The 25,262-nt window shown below is 41.7% G+C and overlaps 1 protein-coding gene across 6 annotated transcripts in view; it reads left to right on the top strand.

Moving 5' to 3' along the window:
• Positions 1-25,262, top strand: part of LOC144812382 (dihydrofolate reductase-like) — a 453,064-nt gene that overhangs the window by 22,277 nt on the left and 405,525 nt on the right. Inside the window, exon 1 of one of the 6 annotated variants that reach the window (XM_078673932.1) lies at positions 11,202-11,260. The exons of the other annotated variants lie outside the window; for them this stretch is intronic. Within the exon in view, the coding sequence (XP_078530058.1) occupies positions 11,217-11,260 (44 nt within the window). The 5' untranslated portion in view covers positions 11,202-11,216. Of the gene's footprint in view, positions 1-11,201; positions 11,261-25,262 lie in introns of those variants that run through there. 6 annotated transcript variants of the gene reach the window in all.

Raw genomic sequence — 25,262 nt, 5'->3', positions numbered from 1 at the left:
AAGAAGTCCTTGGGAAATTGAAGCCGCTGTACAACCAGCCAGAGGGGAGTCTTCTCCCTGTGTCTGTTTGAGCCTCACAGGCAGGATCTTGTTGTTCCCACGGTGGAGCTGCACAACTCGCAAATCAGGAATCACGGCCCAGTTTAAGAAGAAAAAGTCTTTCAACGATCCTATCCAGTGTCTCAGGCAGTGCACCAGTTTTCTTCATTCCAATCTAACAGGCACCAAAGACACAGCACCTGTACCCTAAACTCCTGTATTGCTCTGTTGGCGCACTGCTCTTTTTTTGGGGCAACTAATTATATCCAGTGTGCCCAGGTATCTCTTGATCAACAAACAAAGGTTCAAACTTTTCATTCACTTTGGGACCAGGATTCAGGATGCTGGGATCTCTGAGGCAACCTTTGTTTCAAAAGGGGTCACCTCAAGCAAAAGCCTCCTTGCCGTTCTGTTCGGTCTGTGACTCTCAGCTGGGCATCAAAAACTTGATCCACGACTTCTCTCTCTGATTTGTGACCCCATCTTTCGCTCAAGACAGTGGCAGGGTTACACACTTCACATCCCAGTGCTTCCGCCTTCACTGAGGTCCCAGTTGCCAGCAACGCCTGTGCTACTTACCTTCACCTTGGCTTCAAGCTGGACTGGTACTGACTCGCCGGGCTGGATCTGATGTCCGGGCCCCTCTGGCAATGGTTGTAAGGCAGCAAATATCTATTGGTGGACAGAACAAAAGGTCTTTAGACAAGGCATACAAATAATCTATCAACAGAGAGGATAGTCCCAGAATACTTCCTAGTCTTGGGACGCCCCATATATTAGCAAGGCACCCAAGAACCACTTCATCTATCTGAGAGTAAAAACCCCGGACCTATTACTCTATTTGAAGCAGCTAAGCAAGTCTGTGTTCATTTACAAAATTCTGAGGAAAAGAGGAAAACAATACAGACATACTCAAAATCCTTACATGTGTGTATTCCTATATTATTCATCTGAAGACCCTCAAGAAAAAAGGAAATGTTCTACACTTTTACTCATAGACTTTACTTTACTTGTACAGGACTGCAGACACTTCTAAAATGATTTCTCTTAATAAAAGCACCTACATTGTACGCTTAGGACCATGCTCTCATGTTACAGGTGCAGCAGGACAATCTAAAACTGCTAATTTAACAGGGATTCTTATTACATAAAGAACTAAAAATAACTTGAATATAGTGGATACATAAATCTCTCCAGCAGAAATTGTTGTGACAAACGAACTCCTATAAAACCATATTTTCTTTTCATAAATATATGCTGAGGATCGCATGGGCATCTTTCCTGCATTCTACTATTCACGATCCAGACTATGCAACATCGGCTCTAATAAGGAGTGTCAGTTTATTTACACAGACTAGCTAATAATAATGGTATTATCACCAGAGAATTTTAGAACAAAAACTACCCCATCTAGTTACCCTTAAAGGTCAAAAAAGGGAACAGCAATCTAGACTACTCATCCTTTCATAATTTCATCAGACAGGATGGGCAGTAACATAGCATATTTATATATTCATTTTATTAATGCTAACAATTTTAAACAGTATTACTGAATAGCCAATTAAATGTCTCATGGCTGTTTCACAGACAGCTTGGACAGGCTCAAAAGAGATTGAGAAAAAGAGAGAGAAAACATAAATTTGCCTAACCTTAATTTGTAGAGGAGCTAACCTCTTTCCCCCCCATTTCGACAGGAGGAAACCTGAAACACGTTTCACTTCTGTTGACACTATCTACTTCTATTTGTGGCAGCTGGGCACAAATACACTTATAGGAGGTAAATAGCACATGTAACTAGCTAGAAAACAGTAATAACCAACCACCAATTCCTTTTGCAATTGTAGTAGTTGTAACATGAGGGTGAATGAATTCAAACTAAATCCCATTGCCTCCTTATCCCAGCCTTTGCACAGTAATCGTCAAACTAAAAGCATTAGTGCTATATACATGGCAGAGCTATTCTCTTAATCAGAGATCACATATACCATTATATTTCCTTCTGTTCATATGAATGCACAAAAAATTGCTTTTGCCAAAAATAGTAAGCAAAACTTCTCTTTCTCTCCTTGCGCTGTCATCTTGTCTTTCAAAAGTTTCAGAGGTCAAAGTGTCAAAGCAAACCTTGCTCTGAGCCCTGCTAGGCTGCTAAATGCAGAACTCGACCTTTAACCCTTACCAGCCGTCCTATTTTGTGCAAGCCTTTCCATGTGGCTTTTCCAATTCAAAGCAACTATGAAGAATCACAGCTGAAAGGCAGTCCTGTTCCATTCCTGTTTTCCAGTAATTTAGAGGTACGCTTAATAACTTCTGCTGGTTTTTATATTTATTTACCTTTGTAAGCAGTGTGCGGTGTGCTTTTCTAGCAGTATAGAGGTCAGCTATTTGTGTTATACTTAAACGTGTACAGTTACTGAACCCTAAGATCAGTTTGAAAACTGCTCTGAGTGGCAGAACTGCTTTTAAACAGTGTATATTGCCCAATTTCTACTTTGGGGCACTTAAAAATGAATAACCTACAATGTTTTGGCATATTAGTCATCCCCAGAGTGTCGCCTACATATCCCAGGAATGGGGGATCAGAAATGTATAAGGTACACCCTTATAAAAAATAGTTTTGTACGCCTGGGTAAGTAACATTTCACATTTTAGTCCCCCCCCCCCCATTGCAGTACAGCACTGCTTAAATTCAAATTTGATGCTAGGAGTTCACAGTATGATTATTAGGCAGTATAGAGATTAAAAAACGTTTTTAGTGCACTTATTTTCAATGAACATTTTTTGTCATAGTGTCAAAATTCCCCCTTTTGTTTTTTTTATAACACCAACCCTTTTGATGGTTTCACATATGAAAAGCAAGCTTCATTCCTTTTTGTCTTACAATGTATTCATTTATAACACTCAGCACAAAAGCCTTACTTGAAACATGAAAAGTCTGCACCCCTTTTTTAAAGGACAGTTATTATTTAACATCAAAACCACGGATGTGCTTATGAAAAAAGGCATTAAGAAATTCCTACTTTCAATCTTTTCTCTGTTATCCAAAACAATGAAACTGTCTTTTGTAACTTTTAAAATCAACAGTTCTGTAATGCAGGCTTTTATAGCAGGTTAACACTAACTTAAAATCTAGTTGACTCAGCATTTACCCTCTGTGGTCTGCGGTCAGGAATAGCCATGTGCTATTGACGCAGCTGTGGCTGAAAAGTCCACATTTGTAAAGCGCACAATCACCCGTAAGGGTCTCTAGGTGCTGGGGGCCGTCGGGAAGATTAAGTGAGCTATTGCCCAGAGTCACATGGTGCTGGGCTAACCTGCCGCCGGAGCCGGGGATCGAACCGTGGTCCCCAGATTCCAGCGTCAGTCGCCCTGGCCGCGACGCCACACCTCTCCCCGGTGACCAGCCGGTGTCAAATTCTCATGCCTTTCAAGCCAGCACAAATCTATTGTTCTGTAATGTCGTGTTTAGTTCAGCAACAACCAATTCACCCAGATGATGTGAATGCCTTTTAATATCTAATACAATGAATCTAAGGAAAATGCTGTAACATTTTGTATTTTAGTCCTAATTATCGCAAAACACACAATTTCGTTTTTTAAGGTCTATTGTATTCCTATTGAATGTGAATTCTAATTTTATCTGTAGCATTGTGGCACTTTGCACATGTATAGTTTCTTCCTCATTTTTAATAGTAGCATGCAGCTATTTAGCATATGTTATATAAATAATTTCTGGATTTTTATTTAATATGTAATTAATTAAATGACATTTAGCATAACAGCATGATGACAAAAAAACACATTGAACTCATTCCAGACATTTTCAGAAGGGGGTCATACATTCAGAACACACAATACAGAGCACTTAAGCCTAGCCATTCTTACACAAAGAGCGCAATCGCTACTTACTCACACAAGTACCACCGATGTCAAATCACAAACCACATAAACATTTAAACACACATTTAACCCACAAATCAACACTTAGGACAAAAACAAAAGACAGCCCACAGACTGTACTGAAACCAAACCGTATGTAAATATTAGTTGTAAGTCATATTTACAAGAAAAGCTTCTCAAAAGTAGTCCAATAAAAAACTGCACCAAAGCAGCCCAAAGATTGTTCCATTTTCAAGAAGCCAAAATACACCAAATTTACCAGTTTTGGATGGCAGAACACTCAAAAAGCGCTCTGCTTATCCCTACTTATAAAAGTGAAAGTGCACAAATCAGGATCCTTTTTTATGTACATATTTTAATTCCATGGGGTACTGAATCACCAAGGAAGAAATACATTTGTTATACCTAAACCTATTTAGGTATCCCCTCTAGGGGAGCCGGCTGATTCCGTTCAAATTCCATATTGGTACCTCCAAAAAGCAACACATTCTACGATGGGCGCTTGAAACAGACATGCCAAAAATATTGCAACATATACAATATTATACAGCAGTGGCACTTAACAAAATATGTGCTGTTATAAATTATTCAAAAGTTAGAGAAATGTCTCCTCATTACCTGCCTACACAAATTGCAATTCATATATTTACAAATTCAAAAATCTTTGGCCTAACCAAAGCAAATCACATCTCGGCGACCTTTCCAAGCACAAATCTCCAACCTCTCACTGCCAAGTTCTGAATGACCTAACCATCGTTTTAGAATACTCAGGAGCGGTAAACATTTGGAGGATCAAATCAGGAAGACCAGAAATATACTGGGTGCAGAGACAGAGAATCTCCGTGTGCAGGGTACCTCCTTAGTAGATTCCTGTCCTGTCCTCCCCAGTAGATTCCTGTCTCCCATCAAGACCACTCCCTTGGATAGCCGCTTTTCTGATGAGCCTCACGCTGGGCAACATTTGAAGAAATATAAACCTCCTAAGGGGTTCACTGATACACCTGGTCCTTTTATACCAACAAAGAAGATTTTGCCACAGAAGAAAACATATTTAAGGACCTCATGTGAGGGAGACTGCATCACACAGTACCCTTAGGCCACTGTATGAGACAGTCTAAGGAGTACAGAGAACAGGGGCCTTTTATATGCATAGGTTACATTAGTCAATATAAAACCAAGGGGAGGTCCTGGCACATACCAGCATGCAAATTGAGTAATATGGGTATACAAAATGTGCTTGCTCAACAAAGTGGGAGAGGAGACATTTCTCCTTACATCAGCAGGAATAGCCTAACAGTTCCATACTAGGAGCAGGTGCATTCTGACAGCTAGGCCTTTCTGAGCCTGTGCAAGGCTCTGGAAGAGGGAGAAAGCACATGGCAAGCACATGGCTAACTAAAATGCCTGCCAAGTAGAAAATGGCTTTCAGCTCATGCTTACAGCGATCCCTGCAATCTTTAACTGGCCTACCCACATTGGTGAGGTACCATTTTTAGCAGAAGACTTCAGGAAATACGGGGTGGGTGGAATTTTGTGGATCCACGCAGATTCAGAACTTTCCATCACAGAAATGTGAGAAAAATTTGTTTTTCTCTTACAAAGTTTGAGTTTTGCAAGGGATTCTGGGTAACAGAACCTGGCGAGAGCCACACAAGTCACCCCATCCTAGATTTCCCTGTTTGTCTAGTTTTGAAAGATGTATATGTTTTCTAGGTTTCCCTAGTGGCAGGCAGGGTTCAAAATCCACAACTAGGCACTTTGAAAAAAAGGGTCAGTTTTCACTGTAAAATGGTGGTGTGTCCAAGTTGCTGTTTGGCCTGTTTCCTGTCGCGGGCAGTAGGCCTACCCACACTAGTGAGGTACCATTTTTATCGGAAGACTGGGGAATGAGAGGTGGGTGGAATTTTGTGGATCCACGCAGATTCCAGAACCTTCCATCACAGAAATGTGAGCAAAATGTTTGTTTACAAAGTTTGAGGTTTGCAAAGGATTCTGGGTAACAGAACCTAGTGAGAGCCACTCAAGTCACCCCAACCTGGATTAGTCTTGGGGTCTAGTTTTGAAAAATTTATAGATTAGCTAAGTCTCCCTAGGTACCGGCTGAGCTAGGGCTCAAAATCCACAGCAAAAAAGGGTCTGTTTTCACTGTAAAAATGTGGAGTGTACAGATTGCATTTTCCTGTTGCTGGCACTAGGTCTACCCACATAAAGTGAAGTACCATTTCTATCGGTAGACTTAGGGGAACACAGAATTGTAGAGCAACTGTTATTACCTATAGACTTTCAATGCATTGTTTCCTTTGAAATGTAAGACTGTGTAAAAAAGAAGTGACTATGAATCTCAAAAACTACAGATAGATTTACACCAGTCATGATTTGAGCTTTTGAGGGACAAGGCAGACTCCCCTTTTGAGACTACATGGTGGTTGAGACCAAAGCAGGTATTTCCCACCTCACTGCACACTGAAGGGTGTCCTTACAATGCACTATATCTGCAGAACATGCTTAGGTGGAGAGAGGTGGGGAGCTTGAAATTGATATGTAGGACACCTGTCTACTATTTCCCCCAGATGCCTTGAGTCTCGACCAGAATCCATGCCATGCAGGCCCCCTGTATGTCAGGAAGACAACCAGGACAGAATTTTAAATAGATATACATAATATATGCACATTAGGTTCAGCTGCATAACTGCACACACTGAGCTTGTTAAAAAAAGGCAAAAGCACCTGTATTTGTGATCAGGATACCAGGGATTGCCATGAATGTGCATACTTATTAGCATCATACTTTCTTCTTTTCTAAACATTCGTTTCCTACTTCCTCCTATAAGAATAGCAATAGAGAAGAGTATAAGAACAACAATTCAAAGGTGACTGTCACTGCATGTGCAGCTACGCAGAGGTACTGGTGGCCATCTTGGAATGGTTTCTCATTTAAAAATGGGTATCCCTGTCAGTGCATGTGTTGGGTGTTGCTAACTGCATGCTGCAGAGAGATCCCGATGGCAGTGACTCGGGAACAGCCAGACCCTTGCAAAACAATAAAAAAATAAAAGTTTCTTTAAAGGAAGGACAACATTATTCAAAAAATAAATACACAATATGACCATTTGCTGGCACTAAAGTGGAATCTTCTGGCATATATGCACAGTATGTACAGGCAAAATTCCGTTACACAGAACGAGGGGACAGATAGAGGGCAGACTGTCATTCTCGGCCCTTTTAGATCTCAAAAGTTCCACCTCGACAAAGGAGTCCCACAGACCTCATACCTAAGTCCCACACTCTTTAACATATATATTGCTCCCTTGTGCAATATCGTTAAGTCTCATGGGTTTGATATAATCTCCTATGCAGACGATACCCAGCTGATATTCCCAATAGGATCCAACATTACCCGGGATAAACAGCGTTTCTCGGAGGGAATGCTCGCCATTTCTAAATGGATGACAGAATGCTGTCTTCAACTGAACCCAGGTAAAACAGAGCTTATGCTCATGAGAAAAGCCGCGAACATCTGGAAGACTGACTGGTGGCCCCCCAGTTGGGTGATGCCCCCCTGCCATCCCCCTCGGTGAAAAGTTTGGGAGTACAGCTGGATGATAAGCTAACGATGAAGGACAATGTCAAGAACATCGCGGGCTCTTGCTACTATAGCCTTGGTTTGCTATGTAGAATGATTCCTTATCTGCCATTAAAACACCGAAGAACTGTGGTACAGGCGATGGTTATAAGTCGCCTGGACTACGGTAATGCCCTATTGGCGGAGGTGGGCGAGACGGTGCTGGCGAAGCTGCAAGTTATTCAGAATACTGCAGCCAGAATGGTGCTAAACCATCCGCTAGGATCTCCATCAATGCCTTTGCTGAGAGAGCTTCACTGGCTCCCTTTAAGCCCATTAATGGTATGGGTCCTGACTATCTGCACAAGAGGCTTTGCATACAAACCTCTAAATGTATTCTTAGGTCAAACTCTTTGGCACTCTTGAAGATTCCACTTATTCGCCTCAGTCGCACAGGAGGCAAAGCTGTCTCTTACATTGGCCCCAGATATTGGAACACTCTCCCTGAGACTTTGCGCAAAACTACGTCCTATCTTGTGTTTAGAAAACACCTCAAAGCTTTTTTGTATTAAGGCTCTTCTCATTCCTGTTTTATGGTTCCTGGTAGTCGCTTTTTCTATCTCATTGTTTTCCTCTGGGCTTTAAGTGCTGAGATGCCCCCGGGTGAGTCACGCGCTATATAAACGGGACTAACATAACATAAAACTCACACACAATGGGGGGAGTGGACTGGCCCACTGCACTATGCTGCATACTGTAGTGAAAACAACAAAGAGAAATGCCAATACTGATACTTTATGTGATACACTAATCTGTCAACCAAATAAAGACTGCTGTTCAAAATTGGGAAATGCTAGTCAATAGCTGTTTTTATTTAACAAAATATATTAGAAGGTACAATTATTTCGACCTTAGTATGTACTGTTGATAAACAATTTTTAACAGAGATGGACACAGAGCAAAATAATAAAATCAATCATGCAATCATCGGTCCTCTTCCCCCTGGTCTGCTTCGTTGTGTTGTCAGAGTGTTGATCTGTTGCTACACTTGTTCTGGCAATTTATACACTCACTTTTGTCAAAATATTTTTGAGAAAATCGATTCAAATTCTATTTAATTTGTTAAGCAGACCCATTACTTTGCCCACTGGTATATTTATTTCCCAGGTTGTGTGAAGTATCTTAGTATGAATGTATGAATGTTTGTGGTATGACTGTGACATGTTTGACCGATGATTGCATGATCGATTTTATTATTTTTCTCTGTGTCCATCTCTGTTAAAAATTGTTTATCAACAGTACATACTAAGGTCGAAATAATTGTACCTTCTAATATATTTTGTTAAATAAAAACAGCTATTGAATAGCATTTTCCAATTTTGAACAGCAGTCTTTATTTAGTTGACAGATTAGTGATTCACATAAAGTATCAGTATTGGCATTTCCCTTTGTTGTTTTCGATTTTGAGGCTCAGCCTTACTGATTAGAGCCAGCCCGAGTTGTTTGCAGCATACTGTAGTGGGCAGAAACACATTGTGAATGCCACTGCAACAGACCAATGGATGAAGAGGGCTGACTAAAAGCCCCTTTATGTATATATCTGTATTTTTTTTAATATATTTTGGGGAAAAGGAAAAGGTATTGGCTAATGCCAGAGCAAAAAAATGAAAGGTCTTATTGACAAGGGGATTGCACCACCAGAACGTCACTTTCTGATGTTTCGGTGGAGCAATGCCCGGCTCCATATATACAAAGTGTTATTAAGCTACTTTACGTGGCTTAATGCCGCTTTGCAAATATGGTACCCTTTCCTGCATAAATCTGCGTGAAAGGGGTGTGAAATGGGTGTTGCTGTGGGCGTTCCACCGCTTCACCCATTGCTTTTTGACGCTGCCCCATATTTACAAAGATGTGTAAATCTGAGGCAGTACCAAAAACTAATACCATTCAAAATCAGGCATTAGATGGCACAACTAGGAGACTTACTTTATTTCTCCTCTCTGCAGCACACATAGATAGTGCAAATCCTTTTAAAGATTGTTTATGTGAAGGAAAGTGTTTCATTGTGCACATAAACAATCATTCCCCGCAACATGGGCACCCTTGTATTATGGTGCAAGGGTATTTGTGTTGCAGGGAATCATTCCTTCAATGCAGACACCCTTGCACTAAGGATTACTGGTGTCTGTACTGGTGCTAGGCAGCTATTTTTAGCACCAGTGCCAGAAAAAACACAGGGGTGCATGTATTCTTGTAAATACGGAACATATTTGGGTTTTTGAAATGGAGCAGTGCTGCAGAATTGCTCGCAGCACCACGATGCACCATTTCCTGGTAAATATGCCCCTAAGTTGTGCTAATAATAACACCTATTATTTATTGGACTTGGAAGCTGCAGGCCTGTAAGAAAGTGGATGTTTCTGAGAAACAAGCACTGGCAAAGCCAATTAGTCTGGCCCTTACTGGCCTCCCGTGGAGCTATTAGCCATGCTACTGCTGTGTAGATGGCCATCACATTTTGCATTATGAATAAAAAGAAAGCAAAAACCATTCAACCATGGCTGCCGGCATGGGTGGCTAACTTTGAATGAATTTAGAATACTTTAGCATTCGTAACCGTTCCAAGATGGAACGTTGCTTTCAACAAAAGCACTGGAAAAGTCGATTGGTATGGCTTTTTAACAGGCACAAATACTACAACAATGATTGGCAAATTTGTGTGCAAGTGTATGTGAATGATGGTCAAGTAAGTGAATATAAGAATGAGTCATTGGTTAAATAGATGGATACATGTATACATTGATGGATGGATGAAACGGTGAGACAGTGGATAGATGAAGGGGCAAATCACATGTGTAAGTGGCAAAGTGCGTCAAGGGAGAGGGGTTGGCCTAACGGCTAGGGCGCTCGACCTCGGACCTTGGGATCTGGGTTTGAGTCTCGGTAACGACCCCAAAAACCTCCTGTGATTCTGGGAAAATCACTTAATCTCCCCGTGCCTAAAATGAATGCGTGTCCTCATGTAACGTAACTGGAGCTATGTAAAGCGCTCTGATACCTGATTCAGTCCAGGTCTAGTTCGCGCTATATAAAACTCAGCAAAAAAAAAAAAAAGTGCATTGAGGTCCAAGACAATGTCAATGTGCTGAACCAAAGTCTCTGTGTCTGAACGAGAGAAGTGTTTGGGGGTATGAGCAAAACAAAAGGTTCCCACACTGTGAATGCTGTATGTTGGCAAGGAGTAAATGCTTGTTTCGTAATGTGAGGCTGAGTATTCCAAACATTATGCTGGTATCTGTAAAAGTGGTGGCTTTTCTTGGTGTTGTGAGAAAATATATTTTTCTTGCGAAGACAGGTGTGTATCATGACATTAAGTATGCGTTAAGGACATTTTTTCAGAAGAGTAGGTGTGCTTTTTTGGGGGGGGACTTCCTGTTTTATCTTGAAAGCCTTTTTTGATTCAGTGTGGCATCTGTAGAATTCCCTAAAGACTCATGAGGTTTAATCTGGTGCCCTTGTTGAGAGTCTCATCTACATTGCGCTGTGACTACAGTTTATTTGCTATTAAGAACATTGTGGATATCATGTTTCCAGTAAGAACGTACTAGAGCTATCAAGTGAGACTGCCTGCCTCTCTCTTTCTTCTCATTATGCACAGCTGACATCAAACCTGCAAAACCGGTTTCCTCTTTTCAGTGTGTAGAAGCGCTGACGCCATATGCTGCCTGCCTTGCTATTGTGTATCTCTTCCTCGGTGCACAGGTCAGCTATTTTCTTTCATTTTTCTTAGCTTAACTAAACGCTGAACTCCGAGGCTTCCTGCCTCTCTTTGTTTAGTTAGAACCTCTCAAGGCTTGGGGATTCTGTTTTTTATGATTGCTTCGTAAAGACACACTTCGAGCTGAGGCTGTCTGTCTTTGTTTTGTGTGAAAATAACTTAATCCTAGGACCGGTGTAATACTTACATATGCTGCGCTCTCTGTTCTGGCTCGCTGTTTGTTTGGGCTCGTTGGCGGGGCTATGTGCGTGGTTCTCGAGCCTGGCGTTCCGTGGGTGGCTGTTTGAGTGTGACGGTTTCCCCAGCTGCGCAAAGCTGCGCTGGTAGGGTTCGCTCCTGCATTGTACCTTAAATAATTAGATTATCATCTGCAACTTCACTGGATTACAGATATTTATTTCGTTTTGGCCACAAGGGTGGGACACCAGATCTAGCACACTGACTGCTAAATGAGCTAGTCTGCCAGAACAGTTCTTTATCCCATTTAGGCAAAGAATGTCTTAAGTGTGGGAAAAAGGGACATTACTCCTGTATGTGCAAAACTAGCAGCAAGAAAGTTGCAGTGATAGATGAGGAAGATGGAAATGATGTTGATATCTCTGTTATGGTGGTTAAGAATGATGAGGAAGGTCTTATGGATAAAGGGAAAAGTTTGACTCGCCCGAAGGATAATTTTTGTGTCAATGGACAAGTTTTGTCATTAATGATGGACACTGGCTCGTTGTACACCATTATCCCAAATGTGTTATATGACTCTTCCTGTCAAGATGCCAGCTTGATACCTTCAGATGTCATTTTGAAGGGCTACCAAGGTCCCAGTATTGGTGTTTTAGGTTATTTCGATGCACATATTACCTTTGAGAGCAGATCTACCAAAGGCGAAGTTTATGTAGCTCCTGAGGGTCCAGCGATTCTAGGGTGGCTTCACCAGTACGACCTTAATATCAGAGTAGACCCCAGGGCTGACCAACCTGTAATGTGCATAGATGATGATGTTGTCCAAAACAATCTACAAACACAAGCTAAAGTTTTTGACACTGTTTTGGGGGAGGCAGTAGGTTTTCAACATGAAATAGTGCTTAAAAAGATGCAATTCCTGGGAAAGATTTTGCTAGAAGGATACCGTTGGCTGCAGATCTCAAGTAAAAGATATCATTAAGCAAATGCTTGAGGAGGACATCATAGAACCGGTGGAGGCTGCAGAGTGGCTATCTGCGGTGGTTATCACACAGAAACAGGATGGTTCTCTTCATTTCTGTGTGGACTTGAGGAGCTTGAACAAGGCTGTTTTCATGGATAGCTTTCCACTCCACAATATTAATGAGATTATTCTGAGCTTGGCAGAAGGCGAAATAGTCTCAAAGTTAGATTTACGCAGCACGTAGCATCAGGTTAAGCTTCAACCAAACTCCAAGAAGTACACTTCTTTTATAACAATTGATGGCACATATCAATTTAAGAGGCTTCCTTTTGGGCTGTGCTCTGCTGCCAGTGCATTTCAACGCATCATGACGGAGATTTTCAAGGGTATTGATCGAATTGTCGTATTTCAAGATGACATTTTGATTTACGGTATGAATGCAAAACATCACAATTCGATCCTGGATCAAGTCTTAACTCGTTTATCCTCGGCTGGCTTGACATTATGCAAGAACAAGTTTGTTTTTGCTGTTGAGTAAGTGGGCTATCTGGGTTATCGTGCCACCAAAAGGGCATTCATCCTAAACATGATTTGGTCAGTGCTATAATGTAAAAGTTCCAGATGACTAAGATAAGTTAAAATCTTTTATGAGCATGGTCGAATACTATGCTACATTTGTCAAAAGCTTTGCACGTGTGGTGGAATCGTTAAGAGAACTGTTGAGAAAAGGCAAAAGGTTTCTGTAGGGTGTTGAGTAGCAAAAAGCATTTGATTGGGATAAGAATGATATTGTCAATGCTAGTCTCTTAACTGAGTTCCTCCCGCACTTGCCTACTGTGCTGACTGTGGACGCCAATGCTGTGGGCATTGGTGCTGTACTTACCCCAAAACCTGCTGGACAAGAAAAGGCGATTGCTTTTGCATCTCGCTCACTGGCGGATACCAAAAGAAACTACTCGGTCATCGTGCGGGAGGCATTAGCGGCAGCATGGGCCACAAGGTATTTTAAAGTCTTTTTGTGGGTTGTTTGTTTCACACAGATCATAAGCCGTTATTGAAAATGTTAGGCCCAAATGGGCTAAATAACTGTTCTGGCAGACTAGCTTATTTAGCTGTCTGTGTGCAAGATCTGGTGTGCAAAGTTGAGTATGTACCTGGGTGGCGCAACAATGTCGCGGATTGTTTGTCCGGACTGCTTGATGTGAAAGCAGTTAGTACTGAACTTGTCACAGAGAGTGTTGTGGCTAGTTTAGAAGACCTTACTAAGGATCTAGGTTGAGCTATTCCTCGAAAGGACTGGGTGGAAGCCATGTGCAACGATAAAACTATGACTGGTGTAATCAGGATAGCTAGAGAAGGTGTATATAGAGAAAGCACAGTATCACCTCGTCTCAGACCCTTTGTACAGTTGCAGGACCAAATCTCTACATGAGGCGACCATGTTGTGTTGAGAGGTGAGAAATACATTCCTCCTGAGTCATTGAGGACTCGGGGGATTGCCTTGGCTAATGAGGGCCATTTAGGCCAAACGTTAACTGCCAGAAGGCTCAAGGTTACATTCTGGTGGCCAGGAATGGATGCCCAAGTCAAGGAGTGGTTAGAAAAATGTGAACCCTGTAAGGAATCCGAGACGCGGTTGTGTGTTGGTCTAGACAAACCCATTTCACCTCAACATGTTGTGGGTGAGGAGGGTATTTGGCAAAAGGTTTGTATGGACTTCATTGGGCCTTTCAACGAATTACATGACAATGAGAGAAGTGCTTTGGTCCTGGTGGATTCTGCTTCCAGGTGGGTGGAGGTTCATGAGAAACATTAACACACAATCCACTATCAAAATTCTCAGTGAGGTATTTCGTAGGGAAGGTCTACCAGCATTTCTCCTTTCAGATAATGGCACATAACTCACATGAAAGGAGATGGAGCACTATTTTGAGGGCATTGGCTTAAATCATTCACGTACGTCATTATATAATCCCCAGGGAAATGGGTTATGTGATAGAGTTAACAGACTTGTAAAAGGCACGATGCAGTTGGCTGTGGTGGCCAAGTCCTCTGTGCAACTTGTGATAAAAGAAATGTTGTGGGCCTACTGCACTACAGTGCATCAAGGAATGACAAAATCTCCTTTTGAACTTATGAGGGGTAGATTAGCTGGTACAAAGCTGGTTCCCCCTTGGTTGCTCAAGCGTCAGGTGGACATTTCTCCATATACGCATCGCTCAGATATTCTTAAAGGTAACAGACATGTGTCCAGGAGACTTGGTAAAAGTCAAACCTGGTGGTATACGCTGAGGTTTTAACAAATTCAGAGGGCCTTTCCGTGTGGAGTCTGTTGGTGAAAATTTTGTAAAATTACAGAATGGCCAATCATGGAACAACAGAAGAGTTGCTTTGTACCAGAAGCAACACAAACCACATTAACATCAACCACATGCTTCTAATGATGTTCCTTTTAGTGGTGGTAATGGCAAACCAGTTTGTGAACGGAGAGTACCTTCTTATTTCAAAGATTTCATATGATTCGTTTTTCTTTTTTTATGTTACTGTAGGTAGGGAGTGGGTTATATGCTTCTTCTTATGCTTCTTCTTTTGTTAAATGTTATATTTGCATTATTCATTTTCTTAATTATATAACTTACATCTTAGGTGTTCTTAGGTTATGTCTTTGTACTTATGCCATTGCTATGTAATTTTATCAACTTTCCTTCATTTGTTTTTGGAGGAAGAAGGATATGTAATACTTACATATGCCGTTCTCTCTGTTCCGGCTCGCAGATTGCTTGGGCTCGTGGACGGGGCTATGTGCGTGGTTCTTGATCCCGGCATTCCGCAGTTGGCCGTTTGAGTGTGACGGTTTCCCTGGCTGCGCTGGTTGGGTTCGCTCCTGCGTTGTACCTTAAATAAATAGATTATCATCTGCAACTTCATTGGATTACAGATATTTATGTCAATCGGCAACTAAGTAGCAGGATACTAATTTCACGGAATCTGTACTCGTGAAGTGTGATTTATTTTCATGCTCCTATAATCTCAAGGTCAGATTCATTTCAGAAGGCAGATGTATGCCTCTGAAAAAGCTGGAAGGAAATAAAGGAGCACCGTCAGCGCTTCAATTAACATAGAGTGGACACTGCATTTTACTTTTCTACATTTCCTGAAGAGACTTCTGGTGTTGGGCTTAACCTCCATTTATATGTGTAACCTGCTACTTGGCTAGTTTGTGGTAGCTTGTGAGCCAGGAGTATTATGGGGGACCCAGAGGAACCCAAGGTTTATTCAATGGAGACCAGTGTTGTACCCCTCCACTATAATGGCCAGACTCTAAGGGAACTCCACCTACTGGGAGCAAGTGAGAGTTAAATATTTAAACATTTAAATGTATTGTGTTTAAATTGCAAGCTATTACAACCTGATTGGTATTGTGAACTAAATATTAACCATACAACATTTGACTCAGTGGGTTAAATAACCGGAGAAATATGATATATGGGCGTCTGCATGGAGCAGTGGTCCAACAGCACAAAAGGCAGCTGAAAAAGAAAATGGCTAAGGATAATTCTGAGGCATCTGGTGGAGGGCCAGCCCCACAAATTGGAGAAAAGCTAAATATATTAACAAAATCTGCGTCTTGTTCCCCAAAAGTCAGTCTGTCAGATATAAATGCATATTATGTAAAGCATCCTAATGAGAACCTACAGTCAACTATTATGGATTACTTTTCTACGGGGGAAGTAATTGAAATGAAAAGATCTTTTGGAACAAAATAAATGACTAACGATGTAACAACAACAGAAATAAGTAATAAAAAAATCAAAAATAAATTCATCTATTTGTATGCATCTCTCTGGGGAAGAATCTACCAAGACAGACTGGGCAACTGCCGGCATTAGCTCTCAACATTTTTTAAAGGTAACTAATAATATGGCTCCGAATCAAGTACTTGGTGCTCATCCTGGTGCTTATTCTTTGGTCGTAAAAGCTCAAGTTCATGCTCCCTGCTCTATGATTACCATGTCCAAGGCAAGTGGTACTAATAGTGGGTCTATGGAAAAAGTAGTAACTAAGGCTGGAAATGGATCAGAGAAGCCTTGGTAAATGATAAGAAAGATGGTGAATTACCTGATGAAGTGCATTGGATGGAGGATAATTCTGTGATAAGTATGTCATCGGGTATAGAGTCACATTCAATAGATGATGTATTTCTTCCATCCTCCATTCAATCACCAAGAAATCTAGCCCTACCTAATTATAGTAGGGATCAGATTAGTTACAACTTGAGTCCGGAAATAATGTTAAGTTCGAAGATTCAGAAACTGAACTGGATCCTTTTAGTTTAATTTCAACAATAGGGAGATCCAGTTCTGCTTTAAAACCAACAATGATTCCTGAGGTGGTAGAGAATAAATGTAGAAAATCGACAAATAAACCAGAGAACGCTGATTCTATAAATAATTCTCTAAATTCAGCTGATCTCTCCTTATGAGCCACATATGACACAAACATTTTTGTGGAAAGAAGAACAGATGAGGAGCATAAGGACATTCAAACAGGAGTATGGAGCAGTTTGCTTAAAACAATGGATAATATAACCAACGCTTGAGCTATCATCCCGACAAATTGAGTATCGAGGTGGATCTATTAAATACAATTGCCCTTTATGTAGCAGGAATTGACTCTAAATTATTAAATTTGACAGTTCTAGTAGTAAGGGCACAAGCGGATAGGGATAACCAAATGATTTCCGGTACATGTGCAAATATAATAGATAAAATAGCAGACCTTCCGATTATAGTTGGTTCTCCTGTGGACAAAGTAAGACTAACGTCGAGTAAAACAATGTCAGTAATTTCAAATAGGAATAATCCTTACCATGGTCAAGACATTAAGGATACATCTATCCCCAAAAAATATAGGCAGACTAAGTATGGATGATTATGTGAGGGGATTAATTATAAGGATTTACATTAGGATTTGGAACCAGAACCACAAATTTGTGAAGAAAATGAAAAACAAATCACTATTAAAATTGAACTAAGAAGTATACAATCATTTTTGGTCAATTGTGAAATCGAAGGCAATAGACAAGAAATAGTTCAAAGTGTAGAGGTTGCTCAAGTACCATAGACTTTAGAATCATCGGTTAACCAGAAATCAGTGGGTCTTACTAAAAGAGCAAGGAAAAAACAAGAGAAAGCACATAATAAAATAAATCGGAAAAATAAATTAACTAATTCAAGTGTTTTGCATGCCACTGACGAGGTCTATCCAATCTTCAAAGTATCGAAAAAAATCATCTTGTAATTCAACAGATGGAGATAAAGAGGATATAGGTAAATCCTCCTCGATTGAAGACGCATGGAGTAAGATAACACCTCAACAAAGTGGCGAAGTCCCACCTAGCTGTGTGGTTCAACAAGGTTTTGTACGAAAGTTGCCACCAGCAGATGGAGTCCTCAAGACTCAGATCCAGGTCGATAACAAAGAAAGTAAGCATGGGCGTAAAATCCGTTCCGCTCGCGGATTTTGCGGATTTTCGGCAAATTCGCAATCCGCGAACTCTCACGAACTTGCCGAAAATTCGTAACATCCGTGCGAAGCGGATTTTTTGCTTGGTCGCACTTGCCAACTAGAATATTATACAATTTCGCGGGAGTAAACACTTGCGAACACGTAGATGCGGCGGGCAGCGACAATCTCGCAATTGCGAGATTGCAAAATTTGCTATTTCGCACAAGAAATCCACCAGCAGACAGCATAAACCTTGAAAATTATGATTTTTATCAGAATAACTCCTCAGGTTGCCATTTGCCTGCACTTTTTCTTTGCAAGGAGTCCATTTTGGGGGTGGGGGTGGGAGGAAGGAAGTGCCCCACAGTCTCCAACTTCCTGTTCCTGTCCAGCAGGCTCCTCCCAGTGCTTTCTTCATGTGCTGGTCACTTTGATTTGGATCTTGACCTGGAAGGGTTACTTTTTGTGGATCCTGCTGGATATTTGGATTTTTGCAAAACTGAAAGCACTCAGCAGGTGCAAAAGTTCAATCTTATCATTAGTAACCTTTCCCTGTAGTGCTTCCTGAGGGGCCCCTTCAGAGTTCATTTGCCTACTTGCAACTATTCTATGACCCTGCTCTGACCCTCACAGCAGGCTCAGAGAATAGCTACAAGTATACAACAAAGGTCCTGTTAAAATAATTACACTGCAACAGAAACCAATTACAGACAAAACTGAAAGCACTCAGCAGGTGCAAAAGTTCAATCTTATCATTAGTAACCATTCCCTGTGGTGCTTCCTGAGGGGCCCCTTCAGAGTTCAGTTGCTTACTTGCAACTATTCTATGACCCTGCTCTGACCCTCACAGCAGGCTCAGAGAATAGCTACAAGTAGGCCACAAAGGTCCTGTGAAAAATAATTGCACTGCAACAGAAAGCAAATTACAGATAAGGAAGCAGGTGCCAGCCAGACTGGAAGTTTAAATTCAGTGACACATTAATCAACCCCAAATTAATTCATGTCAGTTGAAGCAGGGCAGGTGTGCTTGCTTTTTTTCACCCCCATAATCTACAACCAACCAGAGGGTGGCAGTGATGTACCAGAGGGTGGCATGGGTGTACCAGAGGGTGGCAGTGGTGAAACAGAGGGTGCTGTGAACCTGTGATGATGAACCAGACGTAGAAACAACATAGTCGCGGCCGTTGCGAGCCGACAAGTAAGTTCGCAATTGCGAACTGGTACACAACCCTCGCGAACTGGCAGAAACCCTTGCGAACACAAAAAAAAAATCTGCAAATTCGCGAGAGTTCGCGGATTTTGCGGATTGCGAATCCGTAAATACGCAAGTTCGCGGATTGCCAATTCGCAAAATCCGCCCATGCTTAAAAGAAAGTCAAAACAGTTCATTAATCATATTGGAGGAAATACAATTGTCAAATATAAAATTGTCACCATCCTCTTCAGTTGGTAAAAAGACAATTCATATACAACTTGAAGGAGTCATTTCATGGCCAAATTGTGAACTTGGGCAAATTGCTCGTGTCGAAGAAAGAGAAAGAGCTCCGAGGTTACAAGGCACAAGTTGAAATTGTAATTTATCTTTCACTAATCATCTACTTAAAAAGAATCAAACTATGATTGGGGATGGTTGTGCCGTTTCTCCTACAAAGTTATTATTCCATTGTATGTCTCAAGGGGTCAATATGATATTTTAAATCGTGGCAATATATTAAAGCTAATAGCTTCTATATCAGAACTTAGTAACCTAACATTGAAGGCCTTAGAAGCTGTTCAATTTAAGCAGGATGTTGATAACCCCAAACATGAAGTTACTTGTACCATATGGCAAAGTGAAGAGATCATCGATAATATACTAAAATATATACAACAATTTGAGAAATGGGGAATTAAAATAGAAAAATGTAAAGACAGTTTGGACCCAACATTGTTGATACCCAAGATCGACGAACATAGACATCTACAAGCTAAACCTACGATTATGGAATCAAAAGAGGAGAATGTTAAAACTCTGAAAGGGGCAATAGGACCACAGCTCAATCTTGACTTATCTTCTGGCATAAACATCACATGTAGTAGCTGGGCCCCTCAAATTTGCAAAGGAACACAAATACAACTAGCGCCTTTGGAGGATTGGTCCTGGCTACCGAAAATAATCAGCAGAGGGAAACTTAATGAGAATGATTGAAAATGGAGCAGTCTGTCCAGAAAGAATGGTCCTACTAATTTTAATATTTGCTCTTGGAATGTATACGGACTTTCAAGGCTGTTAGAAGATCATGATACAATACAATTTATTTAGAACTAGCTTACCCGTCGCGCGTTGCTGCAATCTCCGAAGAAAGGAAATTCAAGGAAACTAGTCATGATAACATTCAATTTACATTGTGTCATTTTTATTGAAACTTATTAATTTTAATATGGAAAACATTTCAAAGTGTCGTTTTAATTCTATTTATTTATTCGAGTGCTTGTGGATACACGATTTTTTGTTTTTCCGTCTGGTGCATACATCAGTATTCGAAAGATTATGAGGGCCCTGGGGGGGGCGATATTTAAAAAAATGTATGCCAGAAACCTTTGCGGGAGTGTACTCAACAACTTCCCCAAGTTTCATGGCTATCGGATGAATGGTGTTTTAATTCTATTTATTTATTCGAGTGCTTGTGGATACACGATTTTTTGTTTTTCCGTCTGATGAGTACATCAGTATTCGAAAGATTATGAGGGCCCTAGGGGGCGATATTTAAAAACAAAATTATGCCAGAAACCTTCGCGGGAGTGCACTCAAAAACTTCCCAAAGTTTCATGGCGATCGGATGAATGGTGTAGTAATGCATAAAGGACAAACAGACAGACAGACAGACATACTTTTGTTTTTATATATATAGATTCTAAAATCTTAATGTTCCGGAAAACATGGAAAATGTGCCATGAGCCCATATTAGTCTTTTACGAGTATGCCAACTTTGCAACTCGTACATCTATTCATGGTCGTGCAAAAGGCGACCTCTCTATCTATGTTTCTTTGGACCTAGATGTTCCTCATCATGTAATAGATTTTCAATTGGCCTGGTTATTGTGTGTTAAAATAAATTTTGAAATATCAATTACATTCATAAATGTGTACTTGAGTGTAAAGAACACAATTAAGATGACTCAGCTTTCAGGATTATGGGAATCAAATGCAATCTTATCACTTGAGTATCCGGCAACTAGTATTATTATTTCTGGAGATTTTAACATGCATGTGTTCACTAAGAATTAAGGGATCGTAAAGAAGAGAGGTAATGCTATTACTAAGAGGTTCTGTTCCCAATTGCAGAAATGGGACCTTGTGCTGTTACAGGATACTCAATACAATACAACAGGTATCCCAACCTTTACAAATTCAAGGCAACACTCTACTATTGACTATACCATTATTTCAAATAAATTAATGAATAGCCTTATTGGATTACATGTGACCCCTAGAGTAGAAAGTGATTATAACCCACAAAGAATTACATTATCATTGGCAGTGGACTACCTACTAAAATGAAGAGTTCCAGATAAAGGGCCAGTTGTTTATAATTTGAAAAGGCTGGGGTGGCATTCAGTAAAACGAGATGAGATTTTTTACTTTTTAGTCCCTTTAAGACCTTGCTGTTCAATCAGTTGCTGCTTCATCCCTCTCCCCCTCTAGCGTCTTGAGACCCTCACAGGTGAGTAGCGCGCTCTACAAATGATTAGTTGATTGATTGATTTATTTAATGGATCAAGTAATAAATGAGGGTTGCCACGGGACTCAATAGTGGAAACATGGCCAGAACTCTGCTCTTTACTGGTTGATCGCTTTCCGGAAAAACAGCTTTTAGGGTAAACCCTCATACGTCGAAAAGGAAAATGTGGTATTCACACAAGTTACATTAAAAAAAGGCTCTAAATAAAGTTTCTCGTGCCATTTGTAAACCATCCAATGGAGTAGTTAAATTTACCCATTTATGTTTAATAAAGAAACTAAGGAAATCGTGTATAAAAATGAGATTTGGAACGCAAAAAGAGAATATAAGGAAGACTTGTGGATAAAATTACACCATGTAAGTAAGACAAATAATCAAAGAGCATTTTGTATTGTATTGTATTGTATTGTATTGATTTTTGTATAGCGCGATTGCTGCCCAATGGGCGTCCAAGCGCTGAGCATGAAAACAAGGCTGGGCAGTGCGGAATTTTGGGGTATTATTAACTCTTTGGAACACGGCAATATGAGAGCTAGTAGTGCTAATATTTCCGCATTAGCCTGGGAGTCTTTTATTGCTACCCTTTATGGGATCAATACTGCAAATGGACCAATCTCCATTAACAACGCGTGTAACCCGTTGTTGATATTTAATATATATAATGAGAATAGAAGGCACGAAAATTGTGATGATTAATTATTAATACTTGAGACACCGCAGGTGGACATGGTAAAGTCATTGATAAGCAGGATGAAAACAAATCGTGCGCCTGGTCCAAATGGTGTTTTTAAAGCAAGAACAGACATATGGTCAAAATGTCTTACCCAAATGTTTGAAGACATCGTAAAAACCATGCAGGTCCCAGAATCTTGGGAAGGCAGCATAATACATCTGATTTATAAAAGTGCCCGCCTAAAAACCCAGCAAACTATAGGCTAATTGCCATAGCGGATGTAGAGGCAAAAATGTTTGCAACATTATTACTCAAAGATCTAGAAGAAGAGGCAACTACAAGGAAAGTTAACCCAATTTTTCAAACTGGATTTCGTAGGGGACAATCAACAATAACAAATCTGCTGATATCATGTTGGCAGAGAAAACCAAATACAATAAGCAAAAACGTTTTATTTGGTATGTAGATTTAAAGGCAGCTTTTGATTCTGTTCCGTGTGACTTTCTTTGGGCAAAGTTATCAGCATGGGGTGTACCAAAAAACCTTTTAGATATGATTGTACTATTGTATACAAATACGTGGGTACAGGTCAAAGTAGGGGATTGAAAGCCTTGAAACATATAGTGGCCTTAAACCGGGCTGTGTACTTGCCCCCTGTCTTTTTAACCTTTTTATGGCTGACTTGTCTAATCATTTACATAGTGTCAATGCACACCCTCCAATTCTTTCAGGCCAAAGTGTAAAGTATTTGCAATATGCATACAATACTATTCTGCTAACGCACATGCAAATAGGGCTGCAAAGATTAATAGAGTCATTTAATTAATATATATTGGCGAACGGTTTACAATTAAATGCCCTAAAAGCTTAAATTATGATAATAGGATCAACAATATCAGATAAGACATTATGGAAAATGAAGGATTTATCTATAGAAACAGTAAAGTAGTATAAATACTTAGGAGTTACGCTGGATGATAGAATGACTTTTAAACCACACTTTGATAAGTTAACCCCTTCGGGGATGATGCGCACACCGGTCGTGCGCTGATGACAAGGCCAGCTCGTCATCAGCCCCACCCTCGGGGGAAGCGCTGGCGCTCCCCCCGAGGGTCTCCGATCTTGCTCGTTTTGCTGGGGGCGGCAGCGGTAGAGTTTTCCGCTGCCGCCCTCCCTCCCCCCGCCCCCCATGGAAATCCCTAATGACGTCAGCGCGCACAGCGCGCGCTGACATCATCAGGGATTCCCAGCGCTCGGCAAATCGGCCCGTATTTTCAGCCGTTTTGCCCCCAGGGGGGGGGCAGAAATTCCCCACTAGCACCAGGGATTTTTTTGTAAGGCAATATGGCGGCCATCTTTATTGTTTACGTTTTTCTGTCCCCCCTGGGGGCAAATCAGCCCGTTTTTTTTTGCCGTTTTGCCCCCAGGGGGAGCAGAAAATGCCCACTAGCACCAGGGATTTTGGTTTTAGCTTTTAGGAAGCGACCCCTTGGGCAAGGGTTGCTTCCAGGTGGCCTCACAATTAACTTTTTGTTTTTCTGTCTCCCTGGGGGCAAATCGGCCCGTTTTTCGGCCGTTTTGCAGAAATTTCCCACTAGCACCAGGGATTTTTGTTAGGGCAATGTGTTTGTTTTGGGAAGCGACCCCTTGGGTAAGTGTCGCTTCCAGGTGGCCATGATTGTGTTTTTGTTTTTTTTGCCCACCCTGGGAGCAAATCGGCCCGTTTTTTTGCTGTTTTGCCCCCAGGGGGGCAGAAAATGCCCACTAGCACCAGGGAATTTAAATTTAGTTTTTAGGAAGCGACCCCTTGGGCAAGGGTCGCTTCCTGGTGGCAAGTAATTATGTTTTTGAATTTCTGCACGCCCTTGGGGCAAATCGGCCCTTTTTTTGACGTTTTGCCTCCTGTTTTTTGGCCCACTAGGCCCTAGGATTTGACTTTTGTTCCAGTGTTGGTTTTAATTTTGGTTGTTTTTTACTGTCCGCCTCCCTTGGTGCCGGTTGGTCTTTTTTTGTCCTTACTGCCTTGGCTGGCGGTGTGTGTGGAGTGGTGCTTGGCTGGCGATGTGTGTGGAGTGGCGCTTGGCTTGTGGTGTGCGTGGAGTGGTACTTGGCTGTCTGTGCACGGAGTGCTGCTTTGCTGGCGGTGTGTGTGGAGTGGTGCTTGGCTGGATGGTGTGTGTGGAGTGGTACTTGGTTGTCTCTGCACGGAGTGGTGTTTGGCTGGTGGTGTGCGTGGAGTGGTGTTTGGCTGGCGGTGTGTGTGGAGTGGTACTTTGCTGGATGGTGTGCGTGGAGCGGTGCTTGGCTGGCGGTGAGTGGCGCTTGGCTTGCGGTGTGCGTGGAGTGGTGCTTGGCTGGCGGTGTGTGTGGAGTGGTACTTGGCTGTTGATGTGCGCTGAGTGGTGTTTGGCTGGTGGTGTGCGTGGAGGGGTACTTGGCTATCTATGCACGGAGTGGTGCTTGGCTGGCGGTGTGTGTGGAGTGGCGCTTGGCTGGTGGTGTGTGTGGAGTGGTACTTGGCTGTCTGTGCATGGAGTGGTGCTTGGCTGGTGGTGTTTGTGGAGTGGCGCTTGGCTGGTGGTGTGCGTGGAGTGCAACTTTGCTGTCTGTGCACGGAGTGGTGCTTGGCTGGTGGTGTGTGTGGAGTGGCGCTTGGCTGGTGGTGTGCATGGAGTGGTACTTTGCTGTCTGTGCACGGAGTGCTGCTTGGCTGGCGGTGTGTGTGGAGTGGTGCTTGGCTGGTGGTGTGCGTGGAGTGGTACTTGGTTTTCTGTGCACGGAGTGGTGTTTGGCTGGTGGTGTGTGTGGAGTGGTGTTTGGCTGGCAGTGTGTGTGGAGTGGTACTTGGCTGGATGGTGTGCGTGGAGTGGTACTTGGCTGGATGGTGTGCGTGGAGCGGTGCTTGGCTGGCGGTGAGTGGCGCTTGGCTTGCGGTGTGCGTG

The sequence above is a fragment of the Lissotriton helveticus genome, chromosome 1_1, assembly GCF_964261635.1.
Source record: "Lissotriton helveticus chromosome 1_1, aLisHel1.1, whole genome shotgun sequence".
Classification (NCBI taxonomy): Eukaryota; Metazoa; Chordata; class Amphibia; order Caudata; family Salamandridae; genus Lissotriton; species Lissotriton helveticus.
This window is presented reverse-complemented; position numbering and strand designations above follow the sequence as displayed.